This window comes from Procambarus clarkii, chromosome 6 (genome assembly GCF_040958095.1).
Source record: "Procambarus clarkii isolate CNS0578487 chromosome 6, FALCON_Pclarkii_2.0, whole genome shotgun sequence".
NCBI lineage: Eukaryota > Metazoa > Arthropoda > Malacostraca > Decapoda > Cambaridae > Procambarus > Procambarus clarkii.
Window position 1 is genome coordinate 21515217 of NC_091155.1, and position 21416 is coordinate 21536632.

Below are 21416 nucleotides of genomic sequence, written 5' to 3' on the forward strand. Positions count from 1 at the left end.
ATAAGGATCAAAAAGTTATAAAACAATTAAGTAGTCTAATAGCATTAAAATGAAGTGAAACTTATATTTCGGCATTTTTATCTAGATATAAATGAGATTTTAAAACAGCAGTTTATTAACTATACCTGAACCCCTATTTTACGTGTATTTGTCAATACAGTACAGTTAATACAAAAATTCACTGAATCTCAAAGGATTTAAAATTACACGTATAGTAATTTTATCCTTACAACCAGAAATCCAAAAAGCACGATAACGTCACTGAAAGGCACTGCGTCCAATCAGTCACTGTTTACTTTCTAAGTTTGTGCACCGTAACCCAGGGCATGTTATTACAACATTTCAATGTCATCTGGCTTTCTTGAGAGAACATTTTTTCAGTGATGAGGATCATTATACACAGGAAAGTGTTACAAAGTTTAGGAATATTTATCTTTAATGCCACAATGCAAAGGTAGTCTCATTTAAATTTGCCAATGCAAGGAAAAAAAATAACTATAGGACTATTGTTTCCATTGTGATGGTTTGGCACAACGTTGTGCTTGGAAGCCAAGTTTTCAACCACCAGTCACACGCATCAGAGACTACACTGTACTTTAAAATATGCTTTTGCATATAGTAAATATGGGAACTTTAGGTATGTTATATTAAGTATAGTTATGGTTATGTATGCAAACTTTCTTTACATATCAGTTATTTGCACACTGCAAATATACTGTCACCTCCAAAAACAAGACCTCTATAAAATGAACCCATTTAAATAACATTTACCAATGGTTGCCCAATACAAACTTTATTTTACACTTAAGAGATTCCTTACGTAATAAAAATAAACCCACTATTAAATGTAATGAAACGTCCCTTTCTGGTAGAGCCCTCTGGGGCTCTTTCTAGAGGTAGAAAGAATGATCACAGTCACATAGCAAAGATGAACACCCATCAAGCTTGCACTTGGAGAGCACAGGCTTGACAGGCCAATCTATAACAAGACCACACCAGAAACCTGTGACAGGATTACTAGGGCCTGAAGGTAGCTAACCAAGCAGAAACTTCAGGCACTCGGGCCACCGGCCAGACGAAGTCACTAAATGCAGCCAAACAACCAGCCTATGAAAGACAACTGTAGCACACTATAAATATACACATGGACACCCAGCACACTCCAGCATAACTAATAAGAAAATACCCCCCCCCCCCTCCCCGAGTCAAGGACCCAAACAGAGGAGCCAAAGTCCTGTGACTAACCCAAGGTGAGGTCCTCCACTCTAGTGGCCTGGCCCCTCAGGTGAATACACCAAAGACGATACCTGTCATTGCAGAGGGAGTGCTAGCAGGCATCCAGGAAAGCCTTAGAGGCATATGGCCTGAATTGCATCAAAAAACCAACGTCACACAAGCGCGAGATAAAACAAGCACGTGAAGCTAATACTAAAATCAAAGAATGCAAATGCAAATAGCCCCCTGCAGGATGAATAAAGTCCAAGGATGATCAGCATTTGGCAAGTCTCACTCCTTCAAGCTCACAACTGGGTGACTGGAGCACTAGTGGTAGAATCTTCCACCATAACACCAGCAACAGAACTGATCAGGGAAGCCAGCTGTGAGCAGAGGCCAGGCTGCCTGGTGGTGCCAATTGGTATTGACCCTAAACAACAACAACCCATGATTGATGTGACCTTATAATATGGGGTAATCTCAGCAAAATACCTTGAGGGAAGCCATGGGGGAGGGGGGGGGGGGCTCCCCCAGAAATCCTTTGTTTCTTTCAATCCCCACATACTACTAAATGTCTTTTCATCAATTTCTAAAAATAAATCTTATTAATTCAACAAAAGCATAAGAATTACAGAAAAGAATTAAGGAAATTGTAGAAAGCCTATTGGCCCATATGTGGCAGCTCTTATTTATATCCATTCAAGCTAGTTCATATATATAACCTATGATTGGAATTACCAAGTTATCACACATTTATTATGTTACCTGGTAATGTTCCACACTTGAACAACCCTATTTCCAAACCTGTATTTACTCAAGTCCTTCCTATATCTAAATCTTACTTAAACTTTCATTTTATATGCAAGTTATATCACTCCTATTAACTGCTACTCAACTCTTATAACTTACCGCAAAAATTTCGAAGTACAAGATGAAGAAATGGAGTATCATGGACAAGGCCATTGCAGCCAACAACCACAAGTTATACCAGGGAGGCATTACAAGCAGCGACTGGTTCTCAGACAAGCTGAAAGGAAATAAAACATTTACGAGATGCTCCATATTATGCCAGAAACTAGTGACTATATAACATGTTCTTGACATATAAATTCAACAAATTTTGTTCTACAGAGCCCAGACACACCATTATAGTATATATACAAACTGATTAACTAAGGACATGCCTACTAATGGCTCAGGTTCATCTTTAAACCACCACATGCCTGCTGGAAACTTCTTGTTCTTACGAGGTTATCTTCAGGTTATCTTCAGCTCCCATCCCATCTTCAATCCCATCTAATACTTCTGGCTTACATTAACATTATTTCAACATAATATATGAAGTATTATACACTGTAACAACTATCAAAGTAATCACCAATAGAAGGCACTAAGCTGCAGAGAATATGTAGCAGCTATCAGTTAAAAGTTTGGATTTAGAAAAAAATGAAGAATTGTCTTAACAGGAATATACCAGAGGAAAATCGATGTAGGATAAAACAGAAAAAGCAGGAAATAGTGACAATGGCACCTTGTTAGGTATTAAATGCCAATGAAGAGTGGTAGACCAAACTATGTTGCAGTGTGAATGTAGTAAAAAAAAAAAAAATAGGGTATGAAAAGTCTTCTGCCATTTTCTCATAAATACACTACTTCTGTAAGACCTTAAGTTCATTACCTTACTACCTAAAGGAAAGTTAAGAGGAAATACTAGTAACAGTAGAATGAGAGTATTACACAAGTGTAGGATGTGCAACATCCCAAAACTTGGGTAGCTATTGCCTTCTTAATTAACACGTGGAAACATGTAAACAACTTGCAAGAAGTGGAATAAACAGGACTGGATAGCAGTAGTTAGGAGGGAATGACTAATAACAATATGATTAATCAACACAAGTACTTTACTACTTCTCTTCACTTCTATGAAATGACAAACTATTGTGAATGTTTTGTCTAGTGCATAGTAATATACTAATTTCCTGCTATTCTTATGAGTGGACAAACATACACGTACCTGCCTGCATACACGCAGAAACAAGGCTATATATGTGTCATTGGCTACCAAACAAGCATGTGTGTGATTACACAATTGTGCTCAAATATATATACTGTATACAGTATATATATTCTCACTAACACAAGTATATTAACCCATGCAGATGTTCACAGTCACACTAGCTCACACGCTCATTGACACACACTCCAATATCCTAAGTGACCACAGAAGGCTAAATTATGGTGATTATGGTGGTGGTTTGTCAGCAGTGCTTTGGGAAAAGTAGTCACTCGGTGCAATTCAGTTTGTACATCTACTACCAATGTGTCTGGGTTAAATTTAGAATCTACAACCCAGATTTATAGCATTAAAAAGAATTCAATTACATATTTATTATATTTGTTTGAGACGGATACATTATTCATTACATAAATAGTTATATGCAAACAAAAATTTACTGTACATAATTTTTTTTAAATAATTTACCTGTTAAGAGCATTCAGCATCTCGATGGTGACCAGTACTGAGAGGGCCATTGTCATAGGAGCAGGATTGCTAAATATGCTACAGTCCAATCCTTCAAAGTTTTCTGGATCACTTAAACAGGAGAGATGGTGTGACATCTGGTAATAGGTGATCTGAGGTCCAGTTAAGTCATACATAAACCACCAAGATGCAGCAAAAACAGTGGCAACTCCTACATAACAACCAATGGCCATGTACCTGAAGAAAAGCCAACCAGAGATAAGGGACTCGTCACCCCTGCGTGGGGGTCTGTCCATGATGTCTAGATCAGGAGGGTTGAAGCCCAGGGCAGTGGCAGGTGGACCATCAGTTACCAGGTTGACCCAAAGAAGCTGGACAGGAATAAGAGCTTCAGGAAGACCAAGGGCAGCAGTTAAAAAGATGGATACAACTTCACCAATGTTAGAGGATATCAAGTAGCGGATGAATTGTTTCATGTTGTTGTAAATAGCACGCCCTTCTTCAACGGCAGCCACAATGGTGGAGAAGTTGTCATCGGCGAGCACCATATCGGAGGCAGACTTGGCCACAGCTGTACCAGATCCCATAGCAATGCCAATTTCAGCTTTCTTCAGGGCAGGTGCATCATTCACACCATCACCTGTCATGGCTGAGATCTCATTCTCTCCTTGAAGATATTCAACAATCTTTGACTTATGGAAGGGCTCTACACGAGAGAAAAGTTGAGCTCGCATACAGGCTGCCCTCTGTTCTGTTACACTAAGTTCATCAAATTCTCGACCTGAGTACGAAAGACCATTCAAGTTCTCATTTTCACCAAAAACTCCAATGCGACGGCATATAGCTTCAGCTGTCGCTTTGTTATCTCCTGTGATGACGATAACACGAATACCAGCAGCACGGCACCTGCGAATGGCATCTCTAACTTCTTTGCGAGGAGGATCAAGCATACCCACAACACCAACAAAGGTCATGTTTACCTCATAAGTGTGGAACTTGGTTGCATCAACAAGATCCATCTGGTGAACTGGCGATGGGTTGTCAATTGTGGCTAAAGCTAAACAGCGGAGTGTATCACGCCCTCCTCCATAAGCACGGGTTACTGCCAAAATCTTATCTTTCACACTAGGGGAAAGGGGAAACTTCTGACTGCCAACTCGAACGTGGGTACAGCGATCAAGTATACTCTCAGGAGCTCCTTTGCAGAACATTTTTGGTCCCGTTCCGAGGCGTGTAGGTTTGGTAGGAGAACAGTAGGATGACATAGATTTGCGATCTCTCGAGAATTCAAGAGTAAATTCCTTTCTCCATTTTGATTCCATATCATGTTTACAAATGAGTGCAGCTGAACGGCGATCAATTCCAAATTTAGACAATGAGTAAGGATTGATCTTTTCCGACATAACTATTAGAGCAGTCTCGGTTGCTTCACCAACCTTTTCGAACACATTTTTGAATTCGTTGTAATCAACAGACGAGTCATTACACATGCAAGATATAGTAGCCAACTCCTCCAATCCTTCGAAGTCAGAACCCTTTACTTTAGAACCACTCAAGTATATGTCTCCAATAGGCTCATAAGTAGAACCACTAATTTCAAACTCGAGGAGAGAACAGTCATTTCCTACAATTTTGTCCATGATGAACATACGAGAGACAGACATCTGGTTGGTGGTGAGCGTGCCGGTTTTATCAGAGCAGATGACAGAAGTACAGCCCAGAGTTTCAACAGAGGGAAGAGACCTAACAATGGCATTCTTCTTAGCCATACGACGGGTACCCAGAGCCAAACAAGTAGTAATAACAGCGGGAAGGCCTTCAGGAATAGCAGCTACAGCCAAGGCAACAGCAATCTTGAAATAATAAATAGCACCCTTAAACCAGGAACCACCATGAGCAGGGTCATTGAAATGTCCAATGTTGATAGCCCAGACAGCAACACAGATGACAGATATAACCTTGGACAACTGCTCACCAAACTCATCAAGCTTCTGTTGTAGAGGAGTCTTGATATCCTCAGTCTCTGCCATCTGGGTACGAATTTTACCTGTAACAACAAAAGGAACTGAAATCTTGAACTTGTAATACTTAAAAAAATTATGAAATAAAGTAAAATATAATCCATAAGAATTATTTAAACAAAATCTATATCAAGTAATTCATAACCTGGAATATGTGAACTACAGAAAATTCATTCATTAACCCTTAAGCTGCCAAGGTGTCCTTAAGGAATGTACACCCCCATGCGCAAGAAAAAAAATTCTGAAATTTTTTCGTCTTCTAAAAATGTTCATGTGTGATTCCTGACCACGGGGAAAATATAAAAAAAATCGTAGGCAACATATTTTGGCCGCAATAGGCCGAGGAAGTCTGGCAAAATGTAGGCGTTGACAGAGCAAGCGTCGGAAGCAGTCAACTCCACCCAAGGTGTCGGGTGGGAGTTGCCAAAGATGATATTACCTAATTATTTCAATGTCTGATTTTTTCCTCTTTTTGGCAGTAATATCATTCAATAGTGTAGTGTGATATATTTATATAATAAAAGGGGTGAATTATCGCTATACTCAAAAGTATGGTGTGCATATTAGTGATTCAATTATGTTGTTCATAAAACAATAAACAAATAGTTTTGCTGTCATTACACTACCACACTACCAGTATATACACAGGTCATACTCAAGTATCTGCGTGTTTTGTTCACCATAACAAACCACTAAGTTGGTATGGCGAGTCAAAACACCGAGTGAACTGCCACACCCCAGCCAGCAAACGCCACCGCTTTCCCTCCCTTAACACCTGACTTGCCAACATATTCCTCCTCCCACCATACTGTTTTTGCTTTTATTTACTATATACAGGCGTTATATATTAAGTATCTACACGTTTTGTTCACCATAACTGTACACCTAAGCTGGCATGGTGAGTTCAGGCAATAAGAGATGTAACTACACACACAGTCAGCTGTCCCCCCTCACTGGTTCACGGCCAGACGCACTAACATTTCTCTTCCAAGAACACTGTTTGTGGTGTTATTACACTATATATACACACACATTATATATAAGTATCTGCATGTTTTATTCACCATACTGTACAACTAAGCTGGTATGATACCCAAACAGCATAGTGGTCACTCTACACTGCATGGCAGCATCATGCAGACGACACCACCTCCCTCACTTAAATGCATCCTCCCAACATACTCCTTTTGCTGTTATTACACTAATACACACATTATATATATGTACTATATCTACATTTGTGTTCACCATAGCAAACCACTAAGCTGGTATGGTGAGTGCAGGCAACAGGTGGCCACACAGATTCAGCAGACAACACTACCCCCTTCCCTCCCTCCCTCAGCATTACCCCTCCTACACAGTGCTAATTATCACAACAATTTTGCTATTATCACAATCCTGGTCATTTTTATCACAGTCAAGGGTCTTCTGTAATACTATCATTGCTAAATAATAGCAGTTACATATTTATTTTGACATTTTTAGGCAATGCTGTAGTCACAAGTTGAACAGCAAGCTCATACTGCATGCACCAGCCTCGGTTGCTCTCACAATACTGTGGCTCTCACACCAGAGAATGTTGCCCACGATTTTTTTTTTAAATAGTGTCTGTTTACAAGACCCCTCAGGAAGCTGATGCGAACGCTGAGTAACTGCGGGCCATTTGAATCGTGCCTGGCACCCTACGTTGTATATGTATGGCATGCACACTGTGGAATACGTTACTCCGGTCGTATGTGTACGCCATGTGCACAGTGGGATATGTTACTCCAGTCATATATATATATGCCATGCGCAGTTTAAGGGTTAAAGTCAGGTAAAACAAAGGTTAAAGCATCTATTAAGAGGAATTAATTAACAACTTCATAAACAATAAATACAACACACAGCAATTCACACCAGGAATTGCACAATGAACAAAATATATCACCAACCAATGAGAGAAAACTTTCAAACTAATAGCTAAAATATTTAATAAAATATTTCACTGATATAGGAATGTGAGAAATATTTCACTGATATAGAAGAATGTGAAAAATGGCTATCCTCCTGGTGGGGCATCGTTGTGCAGCTCTTGTCTTTGCACTCACACTTCAGGCTCATGGTCACGCACTCTCACAACAATATTCTACATGTTAACATTAACATTTCCAAAACTACAACAATATGTAACTATAGCTCCAATACTTTTACTCTCTCCCAGGGATTCCACATAAGGGTTGGCCTCTTCAGAGGTTCATTCAGGAGGCTCTTTATCACTTCACTAACCTTCTAATTTTATAAAGCCCTCTTAACTCCTTCCCCTGGCTTTCCCAATCTTAAACGCAATCATAATAAATCATAGAACAGGCATTCTCATATCCCACAAAATAAAATAAAAATTTAATAAACTCCCCAGCAGCAATAACCAATTAGTAATACAGAAAATCATTGCTATTTTCCACAGCTATCCAGTTTGATATACTTTAGGGCAAACAGATTGGAAACTTTAACAAATATAATTCTGTATTTATGAAACTTCACATGTAAGTGCAATACTTACCAATAGCAGTTAAAAGTCCCGTGCCTATAACAATGCCCACAGCCTTGCCTGCTGCAACATTGGTGCCCGAGAAAAGAATATTCTTCTTGTCCTGAAAGAAAAATGTTTTATGATATGCAGTCACCCCAAATTAATTGACTTATGAAGATACTTTTTTTAATTACTACGCAGTATATGAGTATAAATTAGTCAGATGGAAGATGTGCAAAAAAAAGCACGATACAATTGCACATTACAAATTATACAAATAAGTGAAAAATGTCAATGCAAGCGTGGCTCTACACACCTGCTCTAGCTTAGATTCCATATACAACTTTTTTTTTTTACAAGCCTCAGGCTCAAATTCTGCTCAAGTTATGCAATAAAAATTCAACAATTTTGCACAAAAAGGAAAACATACAAATATCTGTAATCAAAGGGTAGTAAGCATGCCAAAAGAAAAAGCATAAATCCCCCAACTTGATCAGATAAGGATTAATTTAACATTAACATGTTAGGAATGTTGCCAAACAGCTGATGCTTTTACATAACTTATCCTCACGGTTAAGGCTATAAATATGCAAGTACACACGCATGAATATCTGTTACTAACATGTATGCCAATGCTTATGTCAATGTGTAAACACGCATGCTGTATGTGTACATGTGCATGTTTTGTGTGTCCGTGCACGTGTATTTGTCTAATTATATTTCAGGGGAGGTTGCTACAACTCTTGGACCCTGCTTTTTTATTGTTCATCAATGTGTGATGCCTAATTCAATGGGTTTTGTCATATAGAATCTACATTTGAATTCATGTATGGAGTTTGATTCTACCACCTCTTATACTAGTGCCTCTCTCTGCGCATCCTATCAATGCCTCTTAATTAAGTCCTGACTATGTCCTCCTCAGTCTTCATTTCTTAGGGTTGTATCAGAAAAGAACTGAAAAGCATGTTAATTTAAAGCATGATATGAATGAAAGTAGTACATCTAATTTGATATATCCAAATGATGCAATTCTTAAATAGAAAATTATTTGAGCAAAAACTGCTAAAAGTGAATGTAGATAAAGTAACAGAAAATGAAACAAGTGTGTGAAAGAGAGAGATGAAGATTTTCTAAAAGTATTAATGGTTTAAATTACAAGGTGTTTTATTAGAAATGCATTTATACATATATAAAAAAAGTGTTAAATTGCTGGTACAAATGAACATTGGGTCAAGAAGAATATAATAAGGAAAGATGTGACAATGGCTGCATGAAAGGGGTAGTGCCTATCCTTACATAATGTTTAGCTAGCTGGGCATACTGCTCCTCTTGGTAATACGTTATTACCCTTGGGTATGCATTCATGGAAAAATGTACAATCTTGAGATTCATTCATGGTGTTAAGCGTATACGGGAAGATTTGGCAAGAGGATAAATAAATAGCAAACTGCTCAAAGGGGTGGAGAAAGTGTATAGGTGGATTCAGTTTATGATGAAGTGATTGTTTATCAAATCAGATGACACATTTGAGCTCAGGGTTTGTAAACAATGACATCAAATTAGTAACAAAATTATAATAATCATTACTGATTCATGACGAGATGTCTTACATTCCCCCCCCCCACGTTGAGTTCAAAATTTTGAACAGAACCAAGTGTGCTTTAGAAGAACTGGATACCTCATTGAAGAAAACAAAATATTAAGACATCCTACATAAAAACTTAGGTACACCAAGTACCTAAAACTCAATCAGTGAAGGAGAAGATGAGGGTGGGGAATGGGTGGGGCCAGGAATAGGTTAGGGTGGGACGAGCTGAGTCGAGTTGGGTGCGGGCGGGGCAGGGCTAGGAGAGATGAATAATCCCCTATTCTTAACTGCTCACCCATATTCATCCAGCAACAACTGAAGGCTAGGTTGTAAGCATAGTAGCAGATTGTGATTCAGGAAAAATAAATTGTGCAAGTCTTTATGCAAGCTGTGGGAGGGAGAGCTCTAGGCTAACATGTACGCACCTGTGTATACAAAAAATGTAACCGAAGTATCAGCTGAAATTTGACCGATAATGATCTTAAAAAAAAAAAAAAATAGGCCACCATCATCTGTACTGCTACATCAGTAAACCTCTAATATAAAGTTAACTTTACACTGTACAAGGTTTCCCAAGAAGAAACCTGCCATTCCTTACTCCTATCAATAGCAGGCTATCTTCTTTATTTCAAGAACCTTGCAAAATAAAGACTTTCATTATGCAGTTTTAATATATCTCCATGAACATATCACTATCTAAAGCTACACCCTACATGTCCGCAGATCTGGAAATAATACTGAAACTAGTAAGCAAAAAATAAATACCACCAAGTTAATAGAGGTTCAATTTAGAGACCATTGACTTTTCCATCATCGTACTTATGAAAACGAAATTTTTGTTCCCAAAACTTCATTTACACCCACTTCAATGGGTCCTAAAATAAATTCTGCTAGTTACCCCACGACTTCTCCAATAAATGTCCTGACCAACCATGGTGACATAACACATCCTTATATATATACACACACACACACACCACTTATAAAATACTTTAGATGCGCTGAAGAAGAATTATTAGATGATATATTATTTTTATTTTTAAACAAAACATCGTGGCTAGTATATTTATTGTGTGTGCCATAATATTCCAGTTAGTATTCACAGTTCATTAATGTTTCCAAGTAGACTTTGGCACTGATTTTTACTTAAGATTATACATAACACTAAGAGCTGGCATGACCTGTGCATCAATTAAGTGTTCTTTTATCAAATGAACATCAACAGCATTTCATTCTGAATAAATTATGCAAAATTTAAAAAATCCTAATCTTTTTATATCTTGTATATTCCATTCCCCACTTAAAGTGGGTGTGTTTACAATTTATAACTTTGATGCAAATTAAAAAAAAAATGGATTTTCTTAAAGCTTAAAATAAAAATAGTTTTCTGAAGATTAATACATAATGCAAGCAAGAGGCTATTTTATTATGCATCTCAATATGTAACATTTCTTTGTATATACAGTATACATGTGTTGTTTTGTTTTCAAGACTTCAGATGTCAAAGTGGTCAGCAATAGAAGTGTCCCAAGATGAACAAAAGTTACAGGCATTGCCTTCCTTTTGAATACAGCAAAAAGAGGTCAATGATGCAAAATAAAGCCAAGTGTAATAAAGCTTCTTGGTGTAATCAGTATTGCTTCAATGATAGCTTGTACACAATGTGATGAGAACACAAATTTACAATTGTTAATGGACAAAAAAGATATCTGGACATAACTGAGGACTACTTTAGAGTTTGTTAAAGATGTGGGCGCCTACAAATGTTGTAATACACAGTACAACATCAGAAATTGAAGCAGCTGCAACATGATTTTGAACACATTTTGTATATCACAAAAAAACGTGTATTTACAGATGGAGAATTCTATTCACCTCCAGAATGTCTAAGTTTGTGAGACAGTTTGAACAATGTCTAGGTTAGATCATCGTATGTGCTACAAAAGAGCCAATTGAAGTTGATGCCAACAGTAGTGAAACACTGGGAATGAAAGAGATTTGAATATGCAAATCTCACTGCTTCTGCTCATATTAAATACACAGTTGTAAACAATGAGCAAATGATGATATTCCTCCCACATGCATCAGGTGTTTGCTTTGAGCTTCATAAACAATGGAGTAGTGGTAGTGAACAGAGCAGGCATACTATCATAACAGAAGTTATATTCAAAGAAAGGATCATAGGTTTGTCACAAAAAAGCGTTACCTGAATAACAGCACGGGCAATACTTGCCCCATCCTGGTACGAATGCTTGTAAAGTGAACAGGGTTTATAAATTTCATCATAATATGGCCTAAGTGGACAGTCAGTTAGCTTCAGAGCTAATTTGTAAACCTTTATATACAGTATAGTCTTGCAACTGTTATTCTGATGCATAACCACTAGTTATCTCACCATGGTTTCACTAGGAATATTGTATGACAAAAATCACACTATAAATCTCCAATGAATATGGCAGAAAAAATCTGTCAGGCATTTCAAAAATTAAGTTAAATCACAAAATTAACAATAATTTAGATGAACACAATTTATTATAAAATAGCCAACCAACTGTGGCTCAATAAAAAATCATCATCAGTCTGCTTTTTAATTTTGGCACAGGATTTTTCTAAAAAGATATAAATCTATACACAGTAATTCTTGTGTATATCCATCATGTGAAACTAACTTCTGTCTATAAGATAATTACATAGTTCCATGCCTTTTAAAGTGGGATGAACTGAATTCATCAAGCAAATGACTTGTTCTTGTATATGGTACATCTTCAAGCTAAAGAACAACATGAATGCTTCCATAGTACTCAACAGAAGTCTTCATTGATTTTGCATGTTCTACTTTGACTTTCACGCATCATGTCATCTTGTGTTCAATCATCGCTGAAGATATTCTCAACAATATTCTTTTTCTCAACTTCTACAATATTTCAATGAACGTAAGATCATAAAAGTCGAGGAAACTGTAGAAGGCCTATTGGCCCATAATAAGGCAGCTTCTATTGATATCCACTCAAACTTACTCATAGACATGTATCACCTACACTTGAAACACTATCGATTCCCACTTATTATGTTACCCAGTAATGTGTTCCATACATCAGCCACCTTATTTCCAATCACTTTCAACCTCTGCAATGACAATTATGATTCATTTTTAAAAAGAACATACAAGCTACCAAAGAGGCATCTTGCAAGCTTCCCCACTTACCTCCTCTTCAATCTAGATCACAAGAAAAATGTGCAGCTTCTACTTACCCACAGCTAAGGAATTCCTCACCATTCACAACATTCAATTCCTCACCATTCACACAGCCTTTATGTGGCAAATGCCATTCATTAAGAAATTAATGAAACCAGTTTATAAGGGTACATTTATTCTAAATTCTATTCATGCACAATGGAAAGTTAAGATAATTTTTACCCAGCAAGATTTGAGGTGATAAAACCAATACATTTCTAAACAAATGGCAACCATGGAGGTTGCCATTTCCATCTCACAAATTGTCCCTGTAATGCTCTTTCGTTCCATTTCTGCCATTAAAACTATTATGAAGACTTAACAGTAAGAAAATTGTTGCCATCCAGCTCTTGTTTACATCTCACCATGGCCGCCTTTTTCTTTCAATGTTTTGTCCAAACACAAACGAGCTACGAGGACATTTTACAATCTTGTCCAAATTCCACATTTATTTTAGAATGTGCACTTAATCACATTTACTTCCTATAAAACGGATACACTCTGAAATAACCATTTATCATGCCCATTCAATCATTTTAGCCTGCAACAATGTGACCCCTCACTGTACCAGCAATTTTTATCATAATAAAACCTAAAATTTATCAAACATTTTATTTTATGACCAAAAAGGTACTTTTTTTTTACGGCCAATAAAAAAGAAGAGATACTCACTTGATTAACTGCCTTAGGATCAGGAATAATATCCGTGTGTTTGATGACAGAAACAGACTCGCCAGTCAAGATAGATTGATCAATACGTAGGGTGGTGGAATGTATCTTGATTAATCGCATATCAGCTGGAATCTTGTCACCAACTGAAAAAAAAGTCAATAGTGTGATCAAATAAAGTACTGTAATTAGGACATACTGTACTAGTTTTTTCTTTTTTCAAGAGGTTCCATTATTATTAGCACATAAAAGTAAAAGAAAAATAATAACCATCAATACCATAATCATTAACCGTTAAACTACCTACAATACAAAACTGCTCTTCAAAATTATAAGAAGGCATTCTCCAAGTCCAGGTATGACAACCACACAGCAAAAGAAATACAGTACAGACGTTCTTACTGGGGCACATAATGGTGTACACTTCCTATAATATTCAGTAACCTACCTGAAACTTCAATAATGTCGCCTGGAACGATTTCCCGAGCACGTATCTTCTGCACACCAGCTTTATTGGCACGTATCACCTTTCCCATCTCGGGTTCGTATTCCTTTAATGCTTCAATGGCTGACTCTGCATTGCGTTCCTTTGGAAAGAATATCATTTATAATACCGTACATGTTTAATAATTGTGGTATTTCTTTACAGAAATGCTCTAGTGCCAGAGAGGATTTTTAGTCGTAACATTACCACCACTCTCCAAGAGGAAAATAACTTATATTTCACCTTCTTTCATAAAAGGTGTCAACTAAATGGAACATGATACAAGAAAACCCTAATGCTTTGAGGATATCATTGGAATATTACTTTGTTTTAAAGTTCTTAGAATTTTCCCTGACTGAGCTTATATTTACATTATTACACCTTAAAAATGTATTATTATTTCTAGACTTCTTCTAGACAAGAGAGTACAGAATTTATTCTGTAGTCTCCATTCTACAATGACATTTGACATTCCTATTTTGAGCTCATATTAAGTTTATGTTTTCTGGATTTGAAACATTATTTTAATGTTAAAATTTAGTCACATTCATGTGAACAATTAGTGATTTTAATGTCTTATTTAACTGACCAAATCTGATCTCACAAGTCTGCATTTTAGAAATCATGTTTATCATTTATCCCAATGATTTATAAACTTCCACCATTTAAATTATTTACACCACTACATAGTACACTAATTACATTATACATAAGTGGATTAAATACAGTATTCAGTTATATAATGCAAGACATTTGAGCTGCCTTTCCAGACAAATATGACCAAAGAATTAACAATTAAATAATATATCAGTCAACAGCAACTGACATTAGTTCATGGAATAATTTGTTTTGGTTCAGCATAAAAATAATTTATTCTAATTAAGTTGATCCAAGTAAACAAAACATACCTGCCATACGCCAACTATGGCATTAGCAATAAGGATAAGCAGAATAACAAACGGTTCAACAAAGGCAGTGACAGTTTCCTCGCCTTCTTCAAAGCAAGCCAACACCTGAAAAACAAACACGACAAACTTAAGAAGTCTGTTAAGCTTTAGGTTATTGTACTGTATGTACTGTGCACAGATTTCGACATCACAACCTAAACTTATCTTGTTTTAATCTATCTTTAGGTTATTGTACTGTATGTACTGTGCACAGATTTCGACATCACAACCTAAACTTATCTTGTTTTAATCTATCTAAATTTTTTGTTCACACAAACCTTAGCACCTATTTGGCTAGTCTTCAAAATTATCAATACCATATAGGGGTCCAAGAGCAATTCACTTGAATACACTGCATCTAATATTGTACTCAAATGTCTCAAAGTATACATTACTAGATACATAAAAACCCATATCCAACTACCACTATTTAAAAAGACATTAATCACTGCAATGGAGTTTTTAAATTCTGTACAGTATATCGTCTCCTTTGTCATATACAGTATAACCAAATTACTCTGCTGCACAAATCTCAGATTTAATTTCTAACAATGTTAATGTTTAATTTTATTGACATAACACAAAGAAACTACTTCAATAAAAACAGCTGATAAATGCATTATTATTGTACAGTACTTACAAATGATATGACTGCAGCCATTAACAAAATTTTAACAAGTAAATCGTCAAACTGCTCCAGGATCAACTCGAACAGAGACTTGCCCTCCTCTGCCGGTAACTCTGTAGAGAAACACGCAATAAACAAATGGTTGTGATATGTAAAAAATATAAAATTCACCAATACTGTACAAGGTAGGAATTTAAACCCAATGTGCCATCATCGTCATTTGCCGACCTCGGCCACTGTGGTTATCATCATTTGCTGGTTTTTGTTAACTTTGCCCAGTTTTAATACCAATGATGTAAATATGGCTATATTACATCTATATATATAGATGTAATGAGCTTTACCCAGACACTAAAAAATTGTACCATTTAGTAAATCCCTTACTATGCAATGTGACTGACATATACTAAAGGTCTATAGAAATCACAAATCTTGCTAGACAAATAAAAACAAATCATATTGCTAAATGATGATTTGTTTTACCAACAGTGTTTGAATCCATGTCTGGACACCATTCCCAGATAGAATTGAAGAAACTGAGTGGGTTGCAATACACTTCTTTTTGAGCTTTGCTATGAACAACTTTATTTGCAATATACATAGGTATACATGAACAAATCCACAAGGGCCATGATGAGGGTTCGAACCTATGTCCGAGAGGATCCCAGATGCGCCTTAATCGACTGTGCTACGACATGGTAAAATAATTGCAACCGGGAGTTCAACTGATCTCTTGTATACAAAAGTATACTAAATTGTATACAATTTAGTATACAAAAATGTATAGGGAACAAAACATTGGCGGGGAAGGAAGAGAGAAGCTAATGAGGTGTGGCAGAGTTGTTGCCTCCAAGTGTGGGGGAAGGATGGGGGATATTCCACTTTACCATAGTTTTTTGTAAATAGAGTACTGTATATCAATATATTTTTATAATTGCAAATCATTCCACTTACAAGATATGGCATGCCTCTTATATTGGTGCTGGCATCTTGGCATTTTTTTTAGTAGTTTGTCGATTATATAATCCATTCCGAGTCTTTGCAAGTACAGTATTGTATTGCATGAGCAAATAGAAAGATTCCCACTCCATCAAAGATCCACCAATTTCCCACCACAGGAAATACATAACGTATTATTAAAGATAAACTAAAATCTATTACTTGTCCTTTTTCATTTGAAACAACCAATACAGTACTTATAAATTATATAATTAAATTTGCATAATTCACTCAACTTTTATATACACAAACAGTAATAAATGTTATATTAAAGTGTCATAAATACATAAAGCTTACCATTTGGGCCATACTTCTCCTGGCTGTTCTTCACTTGGGCTTCAGTAAGACCAACCTCTGCTTCCACAGCAAATTGGGTGAGGACATCCTCGTATGAATAAGTGTGTGCATCTTCCATGATTAATTCTTGTTAAAGAAGGAGGTTACGAATACTTGAATTTACTCCCCAGTAGTTATTCTCTGAAACAAAACAATTAACATTTGTAAGGAGATGAAAACAAATGTACAAAGATTCAAATTAACAGCAGCAGCCTGGCCTACCCCAGGTCTATCGTTTTCTCTTTGGTGGACTTACAATCTTATACTTTACAATGCATTTATGACCTGCTTTTCCTGACACTCTTATCCAAACCTCAAAAGCCTCTTAATCTTGTGGCTGGCCCTAACAACAATTTGTATTGCCATGCCTTACATACATAACACTGAAGACACTGGTCAATCTGTTAGCATTTGATACACTGCTGCTGTGAAGCCCTAGTGTGAATACATGTAGGATAAGCTGGTTATTGTTAATTTCCAATTTGATAGGACCACCATCATACAGTACCAGTATGACTGATTGTAGTCATAAGTGCAAATTACTCCCAAACGTATTTACCTGAATTTACCCGAGGGCCACCATTTCTCTAGTGGCTTCTACAAGGACAGGAAGCTGGCGGCTTGTCAAAGGTCCCCCCCCCCCCCCATATTTTCAGGATAATTTTCTACTGCTGGATTTTGAATTGCAGTCTTGTCTTGAAATTTACAGCTTTGGTAGGTAGGGAGGCAGTTCCATGGGTTTACAACCCTCTGGTGAAAAGATGACCAAACCACACATCAGGAAATGGAACAGTCTGTTCTGGAACATTATCAAATCGTGTCGACATTGGTTTATGAATTGATAATGGTCCAGGATGAACTGAAACATCGTCGGTTTTACATTTTCTGATGTGCAGTTCGGTCATCATATCTTCAGCTTCATTATTGTGACTCATCGTCTGTCTCTGGTGAAAGATTTCCTGTCTTCTGTCCTACATTATGGATTGTTGAGTTTGAAGCCATTGCTCCTTGTGTGTTATTCTGGACCTTATAAAGAAGTGGTCTGGATCAACATCCTCCAAATTGTTCAGAATTTCATAAGCTTTGACGAGATCAGCCCCGTCATGTCTGGTTTGCAGTTGTTAAAGCCCTCAACTTTTCCTGGTGAAAGAATCAACTTAGTTCCAAGCTGATTTTTGTCACCTGGTGTTGAACTCTCTCGAAAGCAGATGTCCTTCTGAAAATACAGTAGTCCAGATTGGGGGGACACAGAGAAATGAACAGTTAAATAACAATCTTTTCCTTTAAGTCAAAGGTTCATTTGTCTATTAGGTTTTATATCATTTACTTTTTACTGCAGCTCCCAACTCGTGCAACTTTCAATGACTGGTGGATTCTAACTCCTCAGTCCTTCTCCTCCTCAATCTGCTGCAAGGTAAAGTTGTTGATTTGATAATTGTGATGTGCCTTGCTATATCCAGCATGCAAGGTCTTGTCTTTTTCAATATTAAATAGCAATTCTCAGTCTCCCGACCATTTGTGGAGTTCGTGTAGATCACTTTGTAAGGCCTCTTATTTTCCTTTCCTACTTGCCATAGATCTTAAGTGAACCTGGATGAGGTTCTGAGAGTTCTTCTACTCCCCAATCCCGGCCCAAGGCCAGGCTCGAGTTATGAGAGAATCGTCCACCAGGATGCTGCTTGGAGCGGCCCGCAAGCCCACATATCCACCACAGCCTGGTTGGTCCAGCACTTCTTGAATAAAACTACCCAGTTTTTTTTCAAAGATTTCCACTTTTGTTCTGGCAATACTTCTTATACTCGCTGGGAGGATACTGAAGTACCAATGACCTCATACAGTGTTCTTTGATTTGTGCCTATGGCACCTCTACTGTTCATTGGCTCTATTCTGCATTTTCTTCCATATCCTTCACTCCAGTATGTTATTTTACTGTGCAAATTTGGGAGCTGGCCCTCCAGTATTCTAATACAGTACAGTATATATAATTTGATACCTTTCTTTCTCCTTTCTACAGTACATTTTGGGATCACTCGAGACTATATGGTATACAAAAAAAAAATGATTTATATAAAATAGACTACACCTGAAGTGTGATACATAAAGCCAGTAGCGGTCCACTCGAACCTGGACCATGATGTAAGCTTACTGGATTATGTTTTACTCTATAGCCATGTAGCCATACATGGCTATATAGCCAAAACATACATGTTTTACTATATAGCCATTATTAGGGAGTTGTAGCCTGAGGCTATATCAAGATAACCTCAAGATATAGCCTCAGGCTACAACTCCCTAATAAGCCTGGCTACTTCAGCATAATTAAGAGGTATTCCACAACCAGCGTTGGTATGTGGGGGTCGAAGCAGGTGTGTGTGGGGGTCGAAGCAGGTGTGTGGGGGTCGAGGCAGGTGTGTGTGGGGGTCGAGGCAGGGAGAATACGCCACATACAACTGTTGCTTCTGCTCACCCCCCACAAGTCAACGACCATTCAACACCAGCCCCGCATAATAATGAGTACTCTTATGCTCAGTGGGGTGAACCCCAGCATCGCTTAGCCCTCGGGGACACCCGCAGGCTCCCTGCCCCCGAGGGCTGGAGTCCCGCCAAAAGTGGCGTAAGTATAAGGGAAATGTGCGTCAAAAGATGGTGTCAGCCAGCTGTGATGACAAGACTGGACCGGCATCTCCACATTACTCCTCTCTCCTCCCTCCCATCTCCACACCTCAACCAACACCATTACCCACTCATTTTCCCCTATAAATATATCAGGAGAGAGAGAAGGTAACAAGAAGAGAGAGAGAGAGAGACTTACCGGGAAGGGTTTTTGAGGCGTTTGGGAGTCAGCGAGACATGACACGTCTAGTTAAGCCGAGGAGACATGTGAACCCGTCCGCCGCACCAGCCGTCCATCCGCCTCCCTCGTGACGTCACGCTACACGAACGCTGCCTCGAGCGCGTCGTCTCTTTACTTCTCACTTATTTATTGATTTATTGATTTATATATATACAAGAAGGTACATTGAGATTGTGAGGATAAATAGGATAGTAATTACAATCATATAAAGCCACTAGTATGCGCAGCGTTTCGGGCAGAAATAAAATAACTTATTTATTGATTTATTGATTTATTTGATTTGCTTCAACACTTCACTAAATTACAGTGTGTTCTGTTTAAATGTTTGTTTTTAAAATTACATTCTTGCCAAGTCATTAACAGCAATCATATTCTACGAGTAGAATGCCTGCATGTGCAACAACTAAAATAAACTATTTATAAACAAACATATATAGAGAGGATCAGAACAGTGTCTACTTATTATGTACGGTATTTGTATATTTTGTAAAGCCTCTAATTGCTATTAATTAAAGAAAGAAATAAAGCAGCGAACGCTTGCCAGCGATCATAACCATCAGCATCCAAATAACAAAAGAATGCATTTAATGATGATTAACTTTGTATTCGTTTAATATCTTTTTTCGTAAATCCTTTATGCTTGGTGATTATTTTCGTTAAATGCTGTCGCAAACATAAATTCTACTAAATAAATTTACCTATTTAATCTGCAAAAACTTTAAGAGAAATAATTATAGGTATTTTATGTACTAGCTCGTTCTATAAATCCAACATTATGTTTGTAACCCATCTTCTATGTATGTACTTTTACCTGAATACAAATTTGAATTTGAATTTTGAATTAGAATTTGACCCGTGAGTGCAGAAGGCTGATGCGAATACGGGGAAGTGAAGATAATTCCCTCTCTTGTGCCCCATCTACTGACCCTTCAATGCATTCCAATCGTTGACCGTCCAAACAGGGCACGAGAGGGGGAATTATCAGAAGAGTGTCAAACCATTACGACTATTTAGGAAACGATAAGGATTTGGAAATGGGACGGTGGAGGGGGGGGGGGAATGGCGTCCAAGCACTTGGATGGTCGGGGATTGAACTCAAGAGCTGCATTGAACCGAGACCGTCGCTCTACTGTCCACCTCAAGAGATCAAGAGAGGGGGGATTAGGGTAGAGCACTAGTATTCGACTCATTTGCGTTTCCGGCTTCCACTGATATCCTCTCGCCCTCCTTTCTCTTAATTTAATTAAGAAACTGCCCTTATTCACATTTGTTCTCAGTACCTTGTATGTTGATTATACACAACATACAAGGTAGAGCAATGGTCTCACATCATAGAGATCAGCGTTCAATTCCTGACCGTCCAAGTGATTGGGCACCATTCCTCCTCCCAAATCTGTATCCTAACCCTCTTCTTAGTGCTATATAGTCGTAATGGCTTGGCGCTTT

General features: G+C 37.6%; 1 protein-coding gene across 1 annotated transcript in view; it reads right to left on the reverse strand.

The window, feature by feature from the left end:
* LOC123754002 (calcium-transporting ATPase sarcoplasmic/endoplasmic reticulum type) overlaps positions 1-20067 on the reverse strand; it is a 30204-nt gene extending 10137 nt beyond the window's left edge. The window contains exons 1-9 of the mRNA XM_045736086.2: positions 19929-20067; positions 17078-17257; positions 15794-15894; positions 15115-15219; positions 14171-14309; positions 13726-13868; positions 8261-8351; positions 3698-5744; positions 2125-2242 (exon numbers count right to left, since the gene is read on the reverse strand). Coding sequence (XP_045592042.1) covers positions 2125-2242; positions 3698-5744; positions 8261-8351; positions 13726-13868; positions 14171-14309; positions 15115-15219; positions 15794-15894; positions 17078-17195 — 2862 coding nt within the window. The 5' untranslated portion in view covers positions 17196-17257; positions 19929-20067. The remainder of the gene's footprint in view (positions 1-2124; positions 2243-3697; positions 5745-8260; positions 8352-13725; positions 13869-14170; positions 14310-15114; positions 15220-15793; positions 15895-17077; positions 17258-19928) is intronic.
* Positions 20068-21416: the final 1349 nt, after the last annotated feature.